The 22,053-nt window shown below is 38.1% G+C and overlaps 1 protein-coding gene across 1 annotated transcript in view; it reads right to left on the bottom strand.

Annotated features, from left to right (window-relative positions):
• GALK2 (galactokinase 2) overlaps window positions 1-21,917 on the bottom strand; it is a 46,543-nt gene extending 24,626 nt beyond the window's left edge. Inside the window, exons 1-5 of the mRNA XM_009864653.1 lie at window positions 21,901-21,917; window positions 19,823-19,914; window positions 18,422-18,545; window positions 13,598-13,688; window positions 10,970-11,116 (exon numbers count right to left, since the gene is read on the bottom strand). Coding sequence (XP_009862955.1) covers window positions 10,970-11,116; window positions 13,598-13,688; window positions 18,422-18,545; window positions 19,823-19,892 — 432 coding nt within the window. The 5' untranslated portion in view covers window positions 19,893-19,914; window positions 21,901-21,917. The remainder of the gene's footprint in view (window positions 1-10,969; window positions 11,117-13,597; window positions 13,689-18,421; window positions 18,546-19,822; window positions 19,915-21,900) is intronic.
• Between the last annotated feature and the right edge of the window lie 136 nt (window positions 21,918-22,053).

The raw sequence follows: 22,053 nt of genomic DNA, 5'->3' as shown, positions 1-22,053 counted from the left end.
TTTTAGCCACTGGCAGGAGAAATCAGACTGGAGTTCATGAATACTCCGCACTGGCAACAACAGAAAGTTCTCTGCACTGGCTGAGACGCCGCCGTCAGCACACTGGTCATGCACACTTAAACAGGAGCTGTGGCTGTGTAAACCTGGCCTGAAGCAATAGATGGTGAGGTAGTCACAATGTATGTTCCACTCTTTGGCACAGCTGCCTCAGGCATTATTTCATCTGCAATTGCCACGTACAGCGTTGCAAAGTCAGAAATTAAGCATTTCACCCTTCACTTAGTCTGTCTGCATGTCATCTCCATATACACATCAGCTACCACTTGATTGCTTTAAACTTTATGAGCCTGGGCTTATTAAATAAATATCAGGAGAAGTCTTGCAGAGGAGGAGTGTTAACAATTAGGACAGTGCCACTCCCGTGTCCCTTTACATGGGCTGGTGAATTGTGCCTGGTTAAGCATCGGGCCTTGCTTCGCCCCAGCTCACCAGCTGCGTATGCTGGGCTAACAGCACTGCTCTAACAGCGCTGCTCAGGCTTGAGCAACTTTTGTTTTGAAACCTAGCAAGGATTGGCAGGACCACCAAGTAGTAACTGGCAAGAGTTGAGAAGAGTCCTCTCCACAAGACAGCCCAAGGCATCCCTGAAACATTATTTGGTTTCTAATTTGAACAGGCCCTTGCTAACACAGGCTGGCCTTCTAATACTAGGATGGGAAGCATGTGAATGGAGAGGAAATCGTCATCTGTATAGAAAGCAGTTTCTACTTACTGTTGAGACAAATGGGCAGACATTTGCCTTTTTGCTAAAATGAGTGAAAGGGGAAAGTTCAGAGGAACTGAACTGTGGCACTGGAAACTAACGGGAAGACTAAACTGGAGAGCCCGGTGTACCTATCTGGTACTCGGAAAAGGATGGTCATAGGACTGAAACAGTGAACCCAATGTCAGGAGGTCTGGGCTCACTTTCTAGCTCCACATTAAGTTTCTCATGATTCAGGGAAAGACCCTTTAATTCATCACAGCTCCACTTCCTCAGATAAATGAGGAGTATCTTCCCCCTCTTTGTAATTAGTAATTGCTACTTGGGATTCTTAGATGATAATGCTATAAATATGTGTGACTTTGTTACTAGAAACCAAAAAGAACCACATTTTGCTTCACAAGCTCTCTGATTTCAGGCTTTCACAGAAAACATCTCTAAGGGAAAAAATTGCTAGAGCCATGTAATAGAAGGAAATAACTTTTGCCTATCTCAGAGCACTGCCTTGTTTCCATTCAACTTGCAACACTCAGAAGGTCTTTAGGGCAGGGACTGTTTGAATCATCTGTTACTTATATCTCTCCCTAGTCTATGCAAAAACGCAGAGCTTCTCAGATCCCAGATTTCCCCTGCACAATCTGGCAACATCTCAAATGTATTTCTGAACAATACCTAGGCATGCATCACGTTCTTCCTCCTGGCTGCACTGCAGTTCTTGCAGAGAAGTAACTCAGAGCATTCTCACAGCCACATTTAGGGGGGCTGCACCCCAGGCTACACCACAGCATCACCCGCCAGGCAGGTGGCACCAGCCACTCCTTGGAAGGGTTCAATGTACAAGTGTTATGCACATAAAATATAAAATAAACAATGTCACCCCTCCCGAGTTTCACAGGAGTCCTAAGCAGGCTTTCTTGCAGAGCTAGGTGAAAGCAGACATTCGTTCTTCAGGAAGCACCATGAGAAATATGCAGAAAGAAGAAACCTCATCTGCACACGTTACACTTCTATCCCGCATATTCTGATCCATACAAGAGATCACTCCAAGCCAACCACAAAACATAACTAGTTCTATGCGTCCAAGACTCATTAGCATGTTTTTTCCATCCCTGAAGTAGTATTACCCAAACACCAATTAATCATAATTAAAGTAATAGAATTTTACATACTTTACTTTAAAAGCATTCCTAAAAGACTGCTGTTATCTTCAATTTAGAGACAGCATAGATATTTACATGATTTGTTCAAAGTCATGTGAATCAGTCACATAGCTGAAATGAGAATTCAAAAACCTCCCTGTTTCCAGTATTGTGGCTTATTTCTCAAAAGAATAGTCCCAGGGAAAACTTTGCAGGGTGGGTTTAAAATCTTTTTAAGATAATGGTAATGGAAAGCAGAAAAAAAGATACTAAAATCAAAATAAAAATAGGTCTGAACAATAGCATTGTGACTCTTGAAAAAAATTACTTCATCAGATGAAGCAAAAATTTCCTTATCCCAACTGTTCTGTGATCGACCTATGCTACTGCCCTCTGAATTTCTGTATTATTATTATTTCAGGAAGTTGTTCCAACAGGACTGGCTAAACCTGGTCATCATTTGTGAGTAATAATTATCATGCAGACAGTAAGTCCTTTAACTGTCATCTACACTATTAAACAAGCACAGTGATATGTTCAAAATAGTAATTAAAAAAGTAAAGCTCAAACATCAGGATATGTTTCCTTTGATCTTGACTCCACCGCCCCCACAAAAAAACCCAAAAACCCAAAACCCAACCAACCAACCAAAAAACTAGCCAAGAAGGGAAGTGCATATAATGCCCATGAGTAAGTAAGGGGTTGTCAGCTAGCTAAAATTCATGAAACGACTCATCAGGTCAGAATGAAAATACAGAATATCTTAATAAAAAAGCAGCCTTTATGAGTCAATCCAATGCCACTTCTAGTTCATATCTTGTACCTGAAAGTAGGCTTTTAGTATGAGCCAAAGGCCAAGTATAGATGATATTTCCCCAGAATGTTATTTTTTGATCAAGATCTTCCTGAGCTGAATGTGAATTCTGCACACTTAAATTACCAACAATGGATTTCTTATATATGACCTTGTCCAGAGTTCCTTTTAACTCATTCAAAATTTTGACACACAGAACATCCAGGAACACTGAGTTCTACAACTTGTCAGGTGAAGAACCACCTCCTTTTGTTGATTATTACCAGGCACCTGGCTAGCTTCATTTAATGTCTTCTGGCTCTTATAATGTGAGGGGCAAGGAACAATTGATTTCCATCCACCCCATCAATTACATTCATTCTTTTATGGACCTCTATCACTTCCTCCTTCAAGTGCCATTTTCCAGAGTCCTAGCTTACTTTTATGGAGGTCATTCTGTCCCTTTGATCATCTATGTGGCTTTTCCCTGAATCCTTCTCAGTTTAACTATCTTGGTTGGTATGAAAACAGAGAGGCAGACTTTGAGCTTTTCTTAGACTACCTTAGAGAAAATGTCACTCTGTCTTTTGCTATTTTTATGTTGCAAATGAGCCACATAAAATGTGTGTTAATTAGTGCTGACACAGACATATGGTAATGCAACCTCAGCCACTTCAGCGCTGCTATTCCACCTCCTTCACCGAGGTCAACGTCCTGACACGACAGTCAACAGGCGAGATTATGTGACCACGTGTCAGCCACTCCCGTGCAAAGTCCCTTTGTTTAAACCTGCTTTGCAGAAGCACGGCTGAAGGAAACTTCCCTTCTGCCGGCTCTGTTGAGGTCTGGAAAAATAAGCCACTGCACGCAGGGAAACTAGAATGGAAACTTAAATATCTAAAGTTAGTCTCACAAAACCATGAGCTATTTTTTACAATTGGTCTGTTCAGCCTCTGGAAACGAGAGAGTGATGAGCACAGCATGACAGTAGTAGTAGCTGGTAGGTGAGCTAAACCTTGAATTCTCCCTGGTGATCTGTCAAGAAACACTAAATATTGCAGCTTTTGAATGCCAGACCCAACATGATACATACAAATGCAAACGGAACTTTTATAGCTGTTGGCAAGTACACACGCCAGGTTGGCTACGCTTCCACAGGAGATGTTTAGTTACATGATATGTTAAGGTTCTTTTGTCATTTATCCAACAAAACAAAGATACAACACATTAAATGAGAATATCCATAATTAAAACAATACAAAGCAACATCATCAGGAGTAGAATCTCAGTGTATGCAATTCACTCAATTGCCTAATAAGCAATTAAACATTAAGAAATTTATGTTTAGTAATAATCTATTTAAAGAAGCTGTTGTCTCTAAAGGATTTCAAAATTGAACTCTTCGGTTTTAGACAACTTTAGTTTGAGTATTTGGAAAAATCTAAACCTAACAATGTACAAAATGTATTTTTATCTGGCTGTTCCTTTTCAAAAGCTTAATTCTAAAATCTGCTCAGAATGTATCCTATTGCAGGAGGCAGTGCTTACCAGTTTGTCTACCAGGCAACTGGCCCCCCTGTGCAGGCCTAGGCTATCCTTTGATCTAAGAGCTCTACTACCTCTGCTTTTTGTTTGAAACAATTTAAGGTTCTTCCTGATAAGGAGCAAGTCAATCTTGGGTTACAAAGAAAGAAATTACTACCACTTAAATCTGTTTTATCTTTGAGCCACGAGATTTCCTATCCAGCATGCAGAAAGTCTAATCTGGGAAATCATATCAGTGGAGATAATTTAGTCTGGCAAAGAAGGGTTGTGATTTTTTATTATTAGTTGCCTTATGTGTAGTAACTCTAGATGGAGAGATTTCTTGTAATAAGAACTCATCAACAGTTCTGCATCATATTACCTTGTTTTAGATTTTTAATGGAAAAAATGGGTTTTCAGTAAAATGATACTTTTCACTATTATGTATTTTTCTCTGTTTACATTTCAGAATGAAACACCTAAAATTCAGGTTTTGTTTTTCGACTGAGTATTTTTGATCTTGCAAAAATCTTGAAGAATTGACAAAAGAAATTTTTTTCAGACTATTTCCAAACACGATCCAACATTCTAATAGATTTGGCCACACATTCCCTGATATTTCAGCAGCATGGTAAATTACGAACCACCTAATACACCTCATTTGATTCCCTGTTGCCCCATCATTTATTCTAGTTTCTCTCAGTTTGACGGTATTGGGAATGAAGGCCTAAATGTACAGAGGCATTTAGGTATCTGAAGAATAATGAAAGCAAACAGATGATCACTTACTTATAAAAAAATCTTTAAAAACAGAAACCTAAGGAATGATCTGAGTGAGAACAGATAAGGGAGTTTCACCTTTAATAGTCCCCTTGCTCACAAAGAGGCCAAGGGCCAACTGCTCTGATTTTCACTCGTGCAATGGGTCTGGACAGTATGTAAACTCTGACAAAATTTGTCCCTATATAACTGTCACTGTCAATATGTTCCGTACTAGTGATCAATCCCTTTCAGTCTCACGTAGACCCTTAAAGAAGTAGACTTGTGTAAGATTAAACTCCTTAAAAGAGTAAGACAATTAGCCAGTGGGAGACAGGCAAGTATTTGTTAGTAAAACAGAATTAGTGTTGCTTAGTATTTTTTTGGAACAGCTCACCCTACATTACCAGAAACTTGATACATACAAATCCAGAATGACAGCAGCCAAAATAAGGCAACCTTCTCTATAAAATGATAGTATTAAATTACATCTGCCTCAATGGTTTTATGGAAGTTCATTTCTGGCCAAACGTGTTAGAGTTTCTGTACATAATGATGCAGGCTAATGATAGCTGATATTCAAAATTAAAAAAAAATAAAATTATTGGTTTTGAAGAGAAGCCCCTTGAAGAAAATACTTTTGTTAATATGAGTTATTTTTGATTGTCATTTGCAGTGCTCTGAAAGTCGCCTCAGCATACAAATTTAAATAACTGGAGTACTCGTTGAGCCAGAGGTCCTGTGCGAACATTACTCTCTCTACAGCAATACAGTAATGGTTCCCCAATGTACAGTCATGAAAATTTTGGTCAGTTTAATCTGAAAAGTCAAACTCGGTCTGCTGCTTCTCTTTACAACTAGTGACATTGGCAATTTTATGGCAAATTTAGTGTAGATTTTCTATTAAATTCTACAGGGCTTGGTTCACAGCACACAGGACTGAAAACACACAAAACATTTATAGATGAAGATTAGTACTTTCCAATAAGAAGAAAACATATTTAAAGTCTAGTTAAATGACAATATTTTTTAATCTGTGCACGTTTTATAGATAGGTTTATATGTATGAAAATAACTTCTGTAATATAAGGCACTATGTTTTCTTTATTAATGTATAAAATGATGCCCTGATTTTGAGGTTATTTTTGCCACTAGGAGTGTCCTTATTTCTAGTATCTGGTCTTGACTAGGAATAGATTGCTGGAAGTTACCATCTGCTTCCAGTTTGCATAGAAAATCCCAATTAGCTAAACTTCATATATGTTTTGCAAGGTAATTATGCTTACTTTTTTCCAAAATGGGAAAATATTTGTCAGATAGTATCTGGATGTCCTCTTAAGTACAGCAATCTTAGCTTGACTTCTGCCCTCTAACATGCTTAAATAGAAGGTTATCAATTTGGTTGATGAGAGATTACTGCCTTTGATTACCACTGCTCCAAAGTACCCTGTTTCCTCTTGATTACAAACACACATAGTCCAACTTAACAAGTTAAAGAAACCTGGTTTTTAATTCCACTTGGAGAAACGAACTTCAACATTTCTCAATATTCACATAATTTTACAATACAGTATCTATGTACTGTCTTTTATGTAAGCAATTTGAGTTTCTCCTATAAATAACCTGAGCATGCACCTAGGAAACATTTTTGATGCATCAATATTATAGAATAATCCCCGCTTGGTCCCCATGTGTCGCCTGATCTAGTTGAGAAGCGTCCCTGCCCATGACAGGGAGGTTGGACTAAATGACCTCTAAGGTCCCTTCCAGCCTAGGCCATTCTATGATTCCATGATTCTATGAATCCTAAGCAGTATATTAGCACGTGTTGTTAATTTTAAAGTCACACTGTCAATACGAATAGCCACAGATTTTCTTGCCAGATAGCTAGGTATTAAAGATAGATATTAAAGAAAAATTATTAGGAAGTGGTAACATACTTGATTAAAGACTTTTCCTTATTATACACAGGCTTCAGAAACAAAGTAGGAAGGATTCCAGTTGGCCTATCTATTCTCTCACTGCGATCGGTAACGTTATCAGGTATTGTAACTGTTTAAATACAGAACAATGTTGAATGTTTTCAAAATCCCACACTCCATTTCATCTCAGCCATAGTTTGAGAAAAAGGGAAGGCAATTGACACTGTGCCATTACAGATTAGATTTTGGTCCATTATTTATCATTCTGTCCGACTGAGATTTTTCTCAGTCTGGATCAAGCCAAATATAATTCAACTTCCTATGTTCAACATTTCCCATTAAATTAAATAAACCGTATTCGCTTTTGATCTCTTTTTCCCAATAAGTACGTGCACAGCTGCCCAGCCTTGAGCAACTGAAAAAAAGTTAGGGTGGTTGAACAGAACTTAGTACCACAAGATTTAACATTTGGACAGCAACACTATCATGACATCTTTCAAGTAAATCTATTTATATTCAAAAGTACTAAGTGATTTTCTGTACTCATTAATTCGTACCATGAAACACAAAGCTGGGACAATTTAGAGAATTATTCTATTTCCTTTACAAAAAGTGTCTTCTCCTGATGAAAAGTTGTACAAAAGATTGATTTTGTAACAGTAAATTAAAAATCACTTTAAAATCAAAAGCTAATACTGAGCATCGCTGTTCTTTGAGTGATGCCAGCACAGTCTTTGACTGGTATCCTGTTTGCAGGAGAAAAATGGATTCTTTTTAGAGATCGCATTCTAAATTTTCCATCTTGTTATTTGAATGCTATTGCACTGCTGCAACTGGTTAGCACTGCACATCTGGCTGAATTGTCTTGGACTGGTATTTTCCCTAAACTATTGTGTATGTGTGTGATGGGTTTTTAAAAAAAATACTGTATGCACACTGAAACAATGCCCTGTTGCAGACTGCTACACACAATAATTACTGAGAGCATATTTTTTTCCTGATTTTGTTTTCAACATCAAAAAAATGCTATTTTTGAAGTAAGCCACCATGAAATTCTGGTCATGCTTTTACAATATTTTTTATTTTGGTTTTTTTTGGCTCCTAATCTTATAGGCCCAAGCTTCACACTGGAAGTGTTATCTCATAAAAGCTCTACATTTCAACGACTTTTACTCTACGGCTACTATTTTAAACTTACATTTATCAGGGAAAAGAGCATATAACTCAAATATCTCATAAAAATAGTTTCACAGAAACAAAACAGATAAATGTTCCATTCAGTAAAAGGTCATTTTTTCATAACTTTGGCTACAGAAGCCCTACAATTCAGCCAAATTTGATTCCGAAGCCAAAAGTTTCTATGTCCTGCTCTTACAGACCATCATATTAAAATTTTGCAAAGTCTATCAGACTAATGAGGGGCAAAAAGTCAATCTTTTCTCATAAAATTACCACTATGACCCAATATTGTTATTTATAAACACTACCATTTAGAACTTCTGCGACTCTTAAGCACAAAACAAAACAGAGGGGAGAGGTAAAGCGATGTTTCTTCCTTAAAAATAAACAAATGGATAAATATCCAGAGCCCTAAAAATGCAAAGTCCTGGTTTGCTTTCTAGTAGAAAGGATCTGGAAAGCCCCTATTGCTGGTCAGCTACCAATTCCCCTGCCGTGGGGGAGCTCCCAGCCGATACAGAGCCAGCAGTACTGCATCTTGCACAGATACCATTTGACACCAGCACAGGATGCATTAGGAGCTGGAAAGAAGTGGCCAGAGCACGTTTTATACTTCTGAGGGCCCACATGCCTACATTGCTCTAATTTATATTCCAACTACCTCTGCCTTATACAAGGCAGTTCTGTGAGGCTAAGCATAAATTCAGTGCAACAGGGAATCTGGATTTAGCTAGATAGAAGAGGTCTCTCACGCTAAATCATAAATTAGCCAAGAACACTGAACTTGTTTTTACTGTCCTGTAAGATTTGGGGAAAGTTAGAGCCTGGACAAAAGTAATCTGTCTTCAGAGCTGTCATCCTCTGTCTTAACCACTGCAACCAGGTGTCTTGGTCTCTGCAAGCACACAAAATCTTGGATATGTTCTTAACTGCTCCTATGTTGGCTATTGAGAATTCTCATCTGTACATTAATTGCTCATTTTTCATCACAAGTGCAAAACATTTGGCTGCAGACAGCAGGATTTCCTGACAAAAATGTGCAATTGTGTCTCTTGTGTTTGTCCAACTATGTTTGAGACACAAGATTAACTTTCAGCACATTTTCCAAACAGCAAGCAGAAGACGTTTTGGGTTGATTGAACAGGACACATGAGGAGAAGACATTCAGTGGAGTCTCTGTCTTCCTTCTGTTCCTCCACAAGTGTTTATGAAAATGCCAGAAGGATTTTTGCACCTTTCTTTAGAACAGGTCTGGCATAATGCTGGCCAGTACTCCCAAGCCATGTGTAAGTTCAGCTCAAGATACACACTGTATCATTTATTCTCTGAAGAAAGCTGTGCAGCATTTCTTGGAATAATGAAAACCTGTCTTCTGGTTTTCCAGATACAGATTTCTACTGCCTAGTAAACTTTGAGCTTTCTGACCTCTGTCAATTTTATGGATTTTGCAGATACCTAATTTCTGGACCCGTGTGCTCCAGTGATTTTCATCAGGAATTCCCAAGCTTAGCTCGTTTGGTTACCACCATCAGAGGTGGTGCTGACCTATGAAAAGACCATCTATGCAAAATCAGAAGCTTCTTGCCAGGCCAGGTGGTACCCATGTATAAAAAAGCACATCTGCCACCTCCAACCCTCTTACTGCAAAGTCTTATTCATTAAAGTGGAATCCTCAATTCCACGTTTTCATCTACCATTGCACTACACGTCTCACGTCACAAACTAGACCCTCTGTTGGGTGTCCAACCCCTTAATTACCTTTTGGCCACGCATCACAGCAACACAAAGTGGGGTGACAGGAATGCAGCCACATCGTCCTACATAAAAAAGCCGCCTCACCTCACCAACCCCACTTCTTTCTGCCTTGGTACCTCCCTGAAGCAAGTGCTGCGAGCTGTGCCATGTGGGACGGAGCACTTACCGCGGAGTGGATTGCTGCAGCTACGCAGAGAAGCAAGTCTCAACTGATCAGCAAAAACCTTCTGTGTGGATCTGTTTACCTCATGGCTTAGATAAGTGCTCGTACACAAGCACAATTAGCAGCTGCCATCATCATGTACCACTTTAAGTTGGCTTTGTACCACAGTTTGGGAATGTCTGCCTTAGACAATAGGCACAAATATGCATAATAGTCACATTTCGATTGGTTCTCTTCCCTTCCTGACAATGTTCTAATTTAAGATCCTAGTTTCACTTAACCAGACATTTTTACTGGAGAAAACTTCTCTCCCATATGGCACCTTCAAGGACCATGACTCCTCCAGAAATCTGTAGTACGTGAGCCAAATTCTACTAACAGTTGTACTGCTAACAGGTCACATACTTGGGCTTTGTTTTTAGACGAATGTTTGTTTAAAAAGCAAGGAATACTTTTTTGATTGTAAATATGTTCATTCCAAAAAAACTGTGAAGAGAATAAGGAGAGTCAGATGGAAGAATTTTATCTCCACTTTGTGCTGATTATATAATTTATCAAGAAATTGTTCCACAGGCCTCCAACAGATGCTCTGCTGCTAAGGCCATGAAAAGTCATTCAGGGAGAGGGTAAAGGCCTCGGGGGTGTGGTCCACATGCTTCAGCACATATATCCTCAGTTCTGGCCTGCAGATAGCACATCTGGTCCAGGCATGGACCTGACGGTTGGCCAAAGTACAGGCTTACAATAGCGCTCCTTTTTTCAGCTTTAATGTAAGCCTGTTTTCTTGCCAAATTCAAATCCTGCCAAAATTTGGCCAAAGATGTTTGCTCAGTTGTGCAATATCTGAAGTTTATATCCAACAACTCTTTGCAAAAACAATTGTATCGTGTTTTTAATGTTTACAGGCATTAACAATATTTAATTTTAAGTAGAATTTTACTGCTGACACTCTTGTGTTTTACAGTAAATTACCTTAGAGAGGGTTTTTCCATTAGCTCTCAGTGTCACGAGTCCTGCACAGCACACCAAAGCACTGGAGCTAGAGAGACCAGAACTTGGAGGGATGGTTCCATCTAGCAGACAATTCATTCCAGTTGGGTTATTAAGACCAAAATGTTCCTAACAATGAAAAATAAACAATCTCAGTTTCAAGTACAGACAGGCTCAGGCTTGCAATTATCTGATACTTAGAAAGAGAATCTTTCTGTTGAGTTGCTGGAACCGAGGACCTGCTTCTGGTATCTCCAAAATAAAGCAAAAGTTTTATTCTATCCCTTTAGAACAAAGCCAATGGTAGGGCTTCAGCCAAAGGTATGTCTGCAATTCCTGTACACAAACATACATGAGCTGACAGAACAGCACCCCAAGCAGAATTCAGTATGGGCTAAATGCCCAAGAACTTACCAAGCTTCGTGGGTGGGCTTTGCAGCAACTGGCTCTGGTCCAAGCTGCCATGGTGACAGTACCAGTGGTCACCTATCATTTTATACCCTATTTTTGTCCTTTTCTCCACAGCTTCTCACTTAAGGCACCCTGAAGAGCTAAAGATCCACTTTGTGCTCCACTTCCAACGCTGGCGTGTGGTAGCAGGGAGCCACATCACGCTGATGGGGAGCTAGTAGCCATGCAGCTGTGTTCAAAGCCAGATCCTTCTGTCATCCTGAAGCACCCACAGGACAGGCACTGAGCAAACCACAATGGTACTTGAAGGACACTGTGCTTCAGGAGTCACAAAGACATAATCTACCAGTGGTGATGGTCTCTGTCATGCTATTTTTAGAATACAGTTTAAAATATTTTTACATATGTGATAGATATCACAGATAATACATGTAATGCAGAAGTCATAAATCCTCGTGTACATACTCTTTTAATTACTCTTTAGTTGCTTTGACCTTTTATTTATAATCACTTTAATATAAACTTCTCTCTGTTATTAGTTTGAAATAAACATGCAGTACTTATTAAAAAACCACTGAATGTATATGGGTGTGTATATGAATAGCTACATTCTGATGCAGATTTATATGTCAATAAACAATGTTATGATGTCAATAATCAGAAAAAAATGGCAGTGTTTCAATAAGGAAATGCCTACCTTAAAGAGATTTCTACTACTTCTCCTGAAACAGCTTCAGCCGTAAATACCAATGGCAAATAGCAGCAAACACAAAGAGCCTCCTTTAACGTGTTCTACTATCACTTCAAATTATTTTAAATTTCGCTTTCTACAAAAGAATTCATACCTAAAATACTATTGCGGCCCATGCCCCTTCATGAAGAACACTAGACAGGCTAGTTCAAAAACAGAAAATGCTTGAGTAACCAGAAACTGATCCACAGTTTCTGGATTGTCTTGAACGTGAATCAGGCTTGCAAACTTATCACGCGATGTTTAAATAGAAAACGTACTTCAGTTTCAAAAATGAAAATGGACTTTGCCAAGTTCTGCAATAGTTCTGTCCCAGAAGGATAGCATGTTCAACTTAATATAAACAGATTATCCCGTTGGACCCTCTGAGTACTTGTATTTCAGTGTTTTTAAAGTCTGTAACATTTATGCTTATTTTCTGCCAGTGCTAGAGTCTGCAAACCTGCCTTGCAAATTAACCTTCAAGTATGAAAGTTTGTCCTTAGGAAACAAATCTCGGTAGCAGACTGGAAAATAAATAAAGCCTTAATATAAGAAACCTAACCTATATCTCTACAGTCAATGCAATTTAAATGCCTGCATTACTGAGCAACAGAAAATTGAAAATACTCATGTTACTGCAAACGTAAGTAATTTATTGGGGTCTAAACATGGAGGGGGGGCTATTTAAGAACTGTGGATTGTAATAAAGTGATCTGTGACACTCGTTATTCCAAATACTGTATTTTGAAGACTCTGGTGGCAGGTTTAAGGCAGGTTTTGTTGGCTGTCTGCAGTCCTTATCTACTGGATTCTCCTGTGGGGTGACCTAGATAGCCCATTCTGATGCGAGCTTCATTTGCTTTACAAAGCACGTTTACTCATAATTTGGGCTGGCTGTGGTGACCTCTTCCTGACCAAGCCATCACTGTTTACCCCATCTACCCTTCATAGAAATATCACTGGATTGACACCGAGTTGCGAAGTCACCCTGGTGTGTTGGATTTTTTTCCCCAAAGGGCCATGAATCACCTGCAAACAACAGGTGAGATTTATAGGAAGCCTCAATTGTGGTTTCGGCTGCCTCCCAGGACACCACCACCAACCAGCACCTGGTGTCACAAGCAGTTTGGTCTTCAAGTCAGTCTGGACACAGATAAAGTTCAGATGAGCAGTCTGCTCAGTGTTCCTGCCTTTGCTGTAAGCGGGCTGTTTCCTGCCTAGTTGCATCCTTAACTTGAAAATTTTTGAAAATCCCATTCAAATTCCACACAATGAAAATCTGGATAAGTAATGGTTCTTACTAGAATATTTCTTCTATAGGCTGTTTAGCTACTTTTTACATCAAAATACTTAAATGTATGTCAAGAAGAGCTACAGAATGCAGGGAAATACTTTGAGGGTGAACAGGTACGCTTGTCATATATTACTTCTACATTAATTTCGTAAATTAAATGGATTTGGCTTACCTGAATACCCTTCAGTCCACACAGGAAGTAGTTATGCCATTGGGGTTTGGTTTTGTTAATCTGAATGTTATTAACACTAGTAGTGAAATCCCTGCAAAAACAGAAAAACCTTGAGGCTCTAACTTGTCAGTAAATTTAGGTTGAAAAAGCATGGCTTCTTACTGCCACCTGCTGATGAACACAAACTTTTCGATGTTAGTTTTTCAGTGTAATGTTTTTTGGGTTTTCTTTTTAACAGATCTTCATTAATCAATTCTGTAAGGATACTTGAGATGGAAGCGTAAGAATTCTTGCTTAAGTTATATAATTTATTAAATAAATTCAGAAATTAAGCTGCCTTTGGCATCCTTAATTAAGGCAGCATGCCTTCCGTCAGATGTGTATGTGTTCTCTCGATCTCTGAGGGAAGTGAAATTCTAAATAATCTTACCAGTCAAACCTACATCTCAGGCTCTCTGGAAATCCCTGCTCAGGAATTCATCTTCATTACCTTTGCTCTGAATGGCACTCACTACAATAGTCCTAATGCCGCAAAATTATATTATGTATGTTACAACCTGTAATTAAAATAATTTAGTTCAAAATATTTTATCTATTTTCTCCAGAATAATTCTGATATATGACTTCATTTCAAAATAAGAAAACTGGTAAGACTGAATTTTGCTAAAGAAACTAATGCTACAGACAGGTGCTGTTAAAACTGGCATGGAGTGACGTGCAGAGGCCTCAGAGGAGTGTGCATTAATCACCAAGAAGTGCAGATTGTCTATGCTGTTCGATGACCAATAACTAGATCTGCCTGATGTCATTATAGCAGATGACCAGTACAGAAAGGAGAAAGGCACTGAGAATGTCAAGAAAAGCTAACAGAAAATACTCAGAAGTTGCAGGCTAAGTGGTGCTTTACAAGGCAAGGTCTGCTAAACAACATGAACAGAGGCAGCTGAATTCCCTGTAAATATTTAGGTTTAATGGGAATAAAAACACTTTCAAGAAAATATACGGTAAGGGACAATCTGTAACTTGTAAGAGGATGGAAATTTTCCTTGTTAGGTTAGTCCCAGTCTGTATCTATAAACTCTGTAGGTTAGTGATGTCCTGCTTCTCTTTTTATCCGAAATAATATCACTAGTTAATACCCGCAATGAATAGCAGTGTGCAGGTATTTTTACTGATATTGTTACCCATAGAGAAACAGTTATACTAATAGAAAGTATCTTTACAATGATATAATTGTCTTCAAATGATGGCTGAAAACTTCATTTTATTCTGGTGCAATTAAAGGCTGCAATTTTTATGTTACAACCAGTGTAAAAATGGACCCACAATCCCGCCTCCTCTTCATACTGTCTAATGCTGGCTATGCTAAACTCCACTTGTATCACCAATCTACAACCTCTTTCTAGCTCAACGTTACATGACAGATCTTGCACTTTAGCAATTTAGAATTGCCATTTTTTTCAGCTGTACGTTCAATTTCAACATTCAGTGCAGTGCAGAAATTTCAGAGATTTGTGTCTCCTTCAACACGTAAATTGCTGTCTTTCGATCTGAACTGTTCAAAACAGTGCCACTTGCAGGACTTTATCAACAATGCAGCATCAAAGAATTGTACCAAGTTAGTATCAGAAATTACTGTGATATGTAATGTAACACTGAAGATCTGAAAGGGAACACTGAGATTACAGGACAAGGTAAACTTGAGAATGGCTGGAAATTCTTCCTATTTGAGTTTCATGTATATTCAGAACAATCTCGCAGAGAATAAAACAACATACTTTTGCTTTCAGCTTTTGAATATAATAAAAAACCCAGAAGTACTTGAAAAATAGAAACTACTTGTCAGAAGTCATGAAGATATAAGGAATTGTGTGTTTGCTTATGCTTGTTTTCTACAGTAAGCACAAATTATTACTGTAAAAAAGCAAGGATGATGGAAATCAATGTGTAAATCTGATCAATAGAAAGCAAATTCAAAGTCCTGTTTCTGTCTAAAATTGAGTTCTAAAATATTTTATCTTTGCAATTCTTTTACTACAATCTGACAAAGTAAAACTCAATGAAGAACACAACACGTACTACAAGTAAATTTGATGGTTCTCAAGATAAATTAGAACAGTGTCTTCTTAAAATGCATTTTGCTCATTTTTGCAATCTTCTTGCATAGAAAATGCAAGAAAAATTTATTTTGATTTTTGCAGGTTTCATATGTACTTAATTCACACAAACACAGAATGTGGGACTGTCAAGATCCCCAGAATCCTTAAGGCTATTTTTTGTTATCAGATTCAATTTGTTATAAAAACCAACTCCTGAATGCCCAAGCTTTATCTTAAATCAGTAAATCTTCAGGCTTGCCTTCAGTCCTCCCACCGGAAGGCAGGCAGTTTGATGTAAGAACTTCATAATAAAATAATAATTTGGGGAAAACATACCCATAAAGTAAAAATACTCTTTTGTTCTAGCCTTTCTGTTTTAAAGGATTCTTGGGAAAGCTTGCCCCTCCTCCAAGGCTACCTATAAGCATTCCAATTCTTCTGTATAATCAGAAGAGGTACGTTTTTTTGAGCAGTGTGAAAAAAACATGTGGCTGAACTGTTGTTTATTGCTTGAATAGTATATAATCTTCATTTTTTAAAAAAATATCTGAATTTTTAAAAATAATTTTCAGGTTTTGCCACAAGATGGAAATCAATTGGTAATTATCATCCTCTGGTATTTCTGAAAGTATTTTGCTAAGTATCATGTCAGATATTCTCTGTACATGTACTTCTCAATTATGAAGATATTATGTGTAAGGGGAGGTATCAGGTACTTCAAAAGACTGTAACTTCTGAATATCGTTTTAGCCCAAATAACATAAAAGGCATCTGATCAGTTGGGATAATTTATGATGAAAAACACGTAAGTGTTTTTTCTTGCAGTTTGTTCTCTGTCCTGTTTTTCCTGAAATTTAACATGAACTATCGGGGTGGAAGAGGGCTGCAGAACTGTTACACATTTTACCAGTTCGCAAAACAAGAATGAAATTATAAATGGTGATTCTACGGAGGGTAATGGTTAGTCCTTGTTTGTCAAAGGCCTACATATATGCATTCACCACAGGCATAAATCTACCAGTGTAAAAGGCTGGGGAAAAAAGCTATACTGTCAACAGTTTTGCCATGTGGTGTAACATTCGAAGTGTTGAAAAATATTTGTTATGAAATTATGGGCATGTTTTAGTTTTCTTTTTAAGCAACAGTGTCTCAACAAAACAGAGATGCTTAATGCTGTATTCTGAGACCTCTTCTTGGTTTATGGTTTCAAACATGTGATTTCAAACTGAAACCAGGGCAGATACAAATGTATAGTGACTAGGTATGCAATTTGAATTCAAAATTCTAGATTTGGTAGGAACTATATATACCTTAAGAGAAGGCCATTTCAATTGTGATGTAACATGCCAAAGCCAAGTAAAAATGTTGATCTTTGTGTTACTGCTTTATCTAGTATCCATTATAGCAACTTTTCCTAATCAAATCTATTATAATTCTGGAACTATTGCCTCTTGTAGAATGGTTTTGCAATACAGCTTAAGCCCTGTTAGATTGCTATTAAAGAAAGGGGAAGGTCCTTAAGATCAAACAAGTGCTACACCTGGTAAAGGCAGAGCGTGCATCGGTATTAGAAGCAGAGAGACTAGAGGTAAGAGAAGCAAACCGTCGCCTTCTGGCAGTGGCAAACTCTTAATTCAGCCCACCCATAATGTGAAAACACACTCCACAAAGTGGGTGAAAAAATATTTGAGTATTTATACTGAACATGGAAGTAAAAGTTAATTTCAATTGCCTTTGCTGCAGTCAGCAACTCAGAACATGTTTTTGTTACAAAGTGAGCTTTAAGCAGGCGTAAGTGCTTAAATAGTTCCCACTTTTGTGCTGCTATACACTGTGCTCTCAGGGAGCAGTTCACCATTGGCGTAAACCAACGGCTTAATTAAAATGGCTTAAATTAAGCTCGTGCTGATTCTGATTTTTGCAAAATGCCCACAGAAGTTCATGTGGATGACTGACCCAATCTGAACTGCTATGCAACCACACAGATGTCAGTCTGTTACAAGGAAGGAGGCAGAAAAATGTAGCTGAAGTTGAAAAGAATGGCAGGATTATTTCCCTATGTTCAACACTTGTGAGACCATAGCTGGAATACTGCATCCAGTTTGGGGGTTTCCCAACACAAGAAAGACTTTGGCAAACTGCAGGGAGTCCAGCAGAAGGCCATCAAGATGGTTACAAGGAATCTCCAGAGGTCTCTTCCAACCTAAATTAGTCTATGATTCTGCTAACAAGCAGCTGTGAAGGAGGTGGATGAGAGAGAATACAGATTCTTTCAGCCAGGATTGTTGCTAAAGCGGTTGTGTTGTGAAAATACAGCCCCAGGTTCTCCAGAGCTTGGGAGTGTTAGCTTACATGTGCAGTAATTGATTACAAAATAGTTCACTCCCTTTTCCAGGAGAAACTGAATTGCTGCCAGTTATGGGTATTACATCAAGAAAGATGAGCTAAAAGAAGGGAAGACAGGATTTTTGCTTTTAGAAAGACTGACAAGTGAGAGGCCTCACAAGAGAAATCTAAACAAACAGGTGGGAGACAGAAGCAGCAAACCCACTGCTCTAATCTAATCTGCCCAGCACAGTCAGTGGGAGTTAATCTGCTTATTCATTTAACACAATTAAGCTCTATATTGCAATGGAAGTTCTTCAGATCTCTGAAAAGTTAATCTGTATTGCAGTTGCATGAAGAGGTTCACAAAAATTAGTGAATAAACAAAGCAATTACTTACAAGTACAATGAATTGGTATTTGCCAGTTGCACAACTTGAGTTTCTACAGGTTCTACTGCAATCAGTATGTCTTGTTCTATAGCCATAGGGAGCACAGCATAACCACAGTAGTCTATATGTTCTCCTATCAAAGAAACAGGCAATTAAAATATTTTTTAAATAATTCTTTCTAGAATAGCACTAACAAGGCTTCTACAGGAGGTTCAGTGTTGTTTACTGTAAAAGACCATTTCTCAGGACAGTCTCAACTCTTGTTATTTAACATTTGTGCTGCATTTCCTCCCCAAAAATTTGTTCTTTCTGTAGTAGTTTTATCTATTGCATGTGTTTATAAATCTTCATTACCTAGATTATTGTCCAGCAATGAAAACAGCCATGTTATTTGTACACTGTTGTGACAGTACAGAAAAATCAAGTTGAATCAATCACGTTTAAATGATGACTGGAAGAAATAAAGGCACCACATGATTTATCATTATGCGATCTCTGCTCATGTCGATAATTCAAGGCTTGTTCTGGAAATTTTATATTTTATTTCTCATAATATTTCTGGACCTTTTCCCAAGAAAATAATTATATTTGAATAATCATTAATACAGTTACATAAAACACATAAAGTAACTTTCAAATAGAAAATGTATCTAGTAGACATCCTCTCGCTTGGGAATATCTCCCAGTAAGCATATCCTGTCTATTTAACCTATGATATGTTCAGACAACTCCAATATAAAAATTATCATTCATTGTCAATGGACTAATTATTTTTCCATTTTGCAGGATCCTTTTAATTACAATGCCTTCAAATATGTAGGGTTACTTCATGAATATACAGGAACTTGAGCTTTAGGGAGAGCATAATCCTAAAATGGATAAAGAAATCTCAAAAGTAATTGTGTCTTTCTAGTCTGTCAGCAAGTCACAACCAACTGTTCTAATTTCTGTGGACACATCTCTACAGAATAGTAAAGAAGAGGAGATGATGGTGGAATCATTTCATGCTTTATCATATGCATTGCTGTGTGGCTCGTTGTATTTGGTAACTTACATTATAATGGTAGAAAAAAAATATACTAATTTAATTTGTGGATGGACTGTTCATCAACTACTTTGTTACATTTCCAAAGTCTTTCCAAAAAAATAGTATCCTACCGTAAGCTGGCAAGTTTGAAAACCATCACCACTGTCTATAAATGTTTCTTTCCAAAACTGGTATTGGAGTGTGCAGCTCTTTCCATAAAAGTACATAAAAGCTAGTAGAGTAATATAATCTGTTTTCCACTTACCACAAGCAACTTCTCTGAAAAAAAATAAAATTAAGACCAACATTATTTTGAGTCTATCTTAAACTATCTTCCATGATGGCAGATAAAATAAGCAGGTGATTACTTTTTTCTCTTTTACCTATTAAGTTGACTCGCCCTGGTGCACGAACATAAAACTTGGGAGATGATCCAAATTTTGATATAAACATCTCCTTCACTTTCTGCAATCTGAAAGGCAGATTAGAAACATTTAGAAAAGCTATGTTCGCATAAAAGGCAAGACGTTTCAGTGTTTCTTGAAGTAAATTGAACTTTTTGAAGACTGTGGAGTTTGCTCCGTTACATCAGGAGTGACATTAAGCTGCTTATTTTTGCTCTTCACATAACAGTGATTGTGACACAGGAGAGAAGACACTGTTTAGAATATTCTAATTAATAAGATTTGTGTATGTTCACTTGAAAAGGATGGAAAAGGCCTTATTTTATTTAACTCCTCTGTCTAGGTTGATTTTTAACAGAAGCAGGGAAGGCAGTTGTCTGGGGTAAAAAAATACCATGGACTCTACCTACCTCTCCTAAGATTCTGTAAAACTGCCACTGAGGAAGAATCTGGTGTTGTGGCCCAGCGGCTCGTCTGTGGCACTAGGCTTTGTCACAGACACAGAGGCGCACCTTTCAAAGTCAGATGTGACCACACCAGGCCTGAGCAAATTCATTCTCTTCTAAGGTTTTATTTTTATCATTTCCATATTAGAGACAACTCCATTTCTGTACCAATGTGTATAGAGAGCTAAAATTACAAACCTCGGATTACCCCGCGACTTATTTATTACTTAGACAGTATTTACTCTGCGGGTTTAGAGCAACAGTTCCCAGATAGTTCTTCAGGTTTTCCACCTGGAGGTGTTAGATGTGCCACTGAAAGTTCCGACGCAAAGAAAAAACTGGCATATTGCTTTACTTCCCAAGACTGTAAAGGTATCTAGCTTCCGCCTCACGTTTGCAAAGTTGGGATGTTGTTGTGTGACATGCAAGAACACTGAGTAAAAAAAGACTGAGAAGACTTTAAGCCATTACCGTACTGAAGCATAAGAAATTCAATAGTGATTCACTTTAAAAAAATTCCTTAAAGCAATTTAGGTTACACACTAACCCATTATCTTTCATTAATGTAAGCAACAGACTAAAATGATGAAAATGCAGTAAGAATTTGAAACCCTCAAACTTTAAAATGGGAGTTACAATATTTCACTGGCACACCCTGTTGCCTTTAAAGAATGTAGCCAATTAAATTTACTTTTGGGGGTTTTAGTCTACGAACAAAAATCCAGCAACAGGAACCCTGCTAAGGTTTCTCCATTTAGTCTAAAACTGGAACTGGAAGCCTAGTTAATGCAAAGTATAAGTAAGAAGACAGCAATGAGAAACAGATGTCACAAAATTTCACAGTCAATTATTCAGTTTGTATTTCTTTGTTACCGCTGTGTTACTGTTCATATATTCAAATGTTTTGTAAGATTTCTTTAGATGGAAAGCTACATAGCACTATTTGCTGTAATTTTTTTTTAACAGACCTTTCCAACTTGGTGCTCAGTAACGAAGCTGTGTTGGGTCTCTCAATAATTTCCTCTTATAATCTCCTCTAGTATTGACTGGTTTATCACTCTTCCAATTAGCAGAAGCAATTTCTGCCATTTCATTGTACAATCTCTTTTCTAGATTACCTTAATAACATTACAGTCCATGGAGGAATCTTGGCAGAATTCTAGGTGTTAACTTTATTTCTTTTTGTGTCAGTATTTCGAATGTGTCTTTGTTTCACAGATATTTTTATAGTGGTGTTGGTACCAAGAGACTAAGAACAACCGGAGGAGTCCTAGGTTATCTGAGTGCTGATTGATCTCTTCTTCTAACGTGGGTTTTACAAGCAGGCTTGATGAAAGGCTATTTACAGGCTTTGGCTTTCATTTTGCGGCAGGCATTCTGCATTTTAAGCACCTACAGCAAAGAAGAGCGCCAGGAGTGTTAAGCAGAGGCGTCCCCCACAGCTTCACACACCCGGGTCTGCAAGTGCTGGGCTTGTCGCGACCACATGATTGTGCTGAAACACAGGGCAGTCAGACAGCAGTAACAAAACCTTTAAAAACTGCCCCAGCTCCAGTGCAGACACCGGTAAAAAGGCTTGAACTGCTTCTGCATTCTGTTTCCACACAGGGAGTGCAGCTCTCTGGGGAAAGAGCGGGCCTTGGCCTGTGCCGCGGAGCCGCCGCGGAACCGCTATAGTCAACGGGATGAGAGGATAATCAGTATCCCCAAAGTTCTGGGGGGAAAAAAATAAAATTAAAAAAAATGTTAGAAGATGAATGAACG

Source organism: Apaloderma vittatum, unplaced genomic scaffold, assembly GCF_000703405.1.
Source record: "Apaloderma vittatum isolate BGI_N311 unplaced genomic scaffold, ASM70340v1 scaffold24982, whole genome shotgun sequence".
Lineage (NCBI taxonomy): Eukaryota > Metazoa > Chordata > Aves > Trogoniformes > Trogonidae > Apaloderma > Apaloderma vittatum.
The sequence above is the reverse complement of the archived record's forward strand: the minus strand, read 5'-3'. Positions and strand labels throughout refer to the sequence as shown.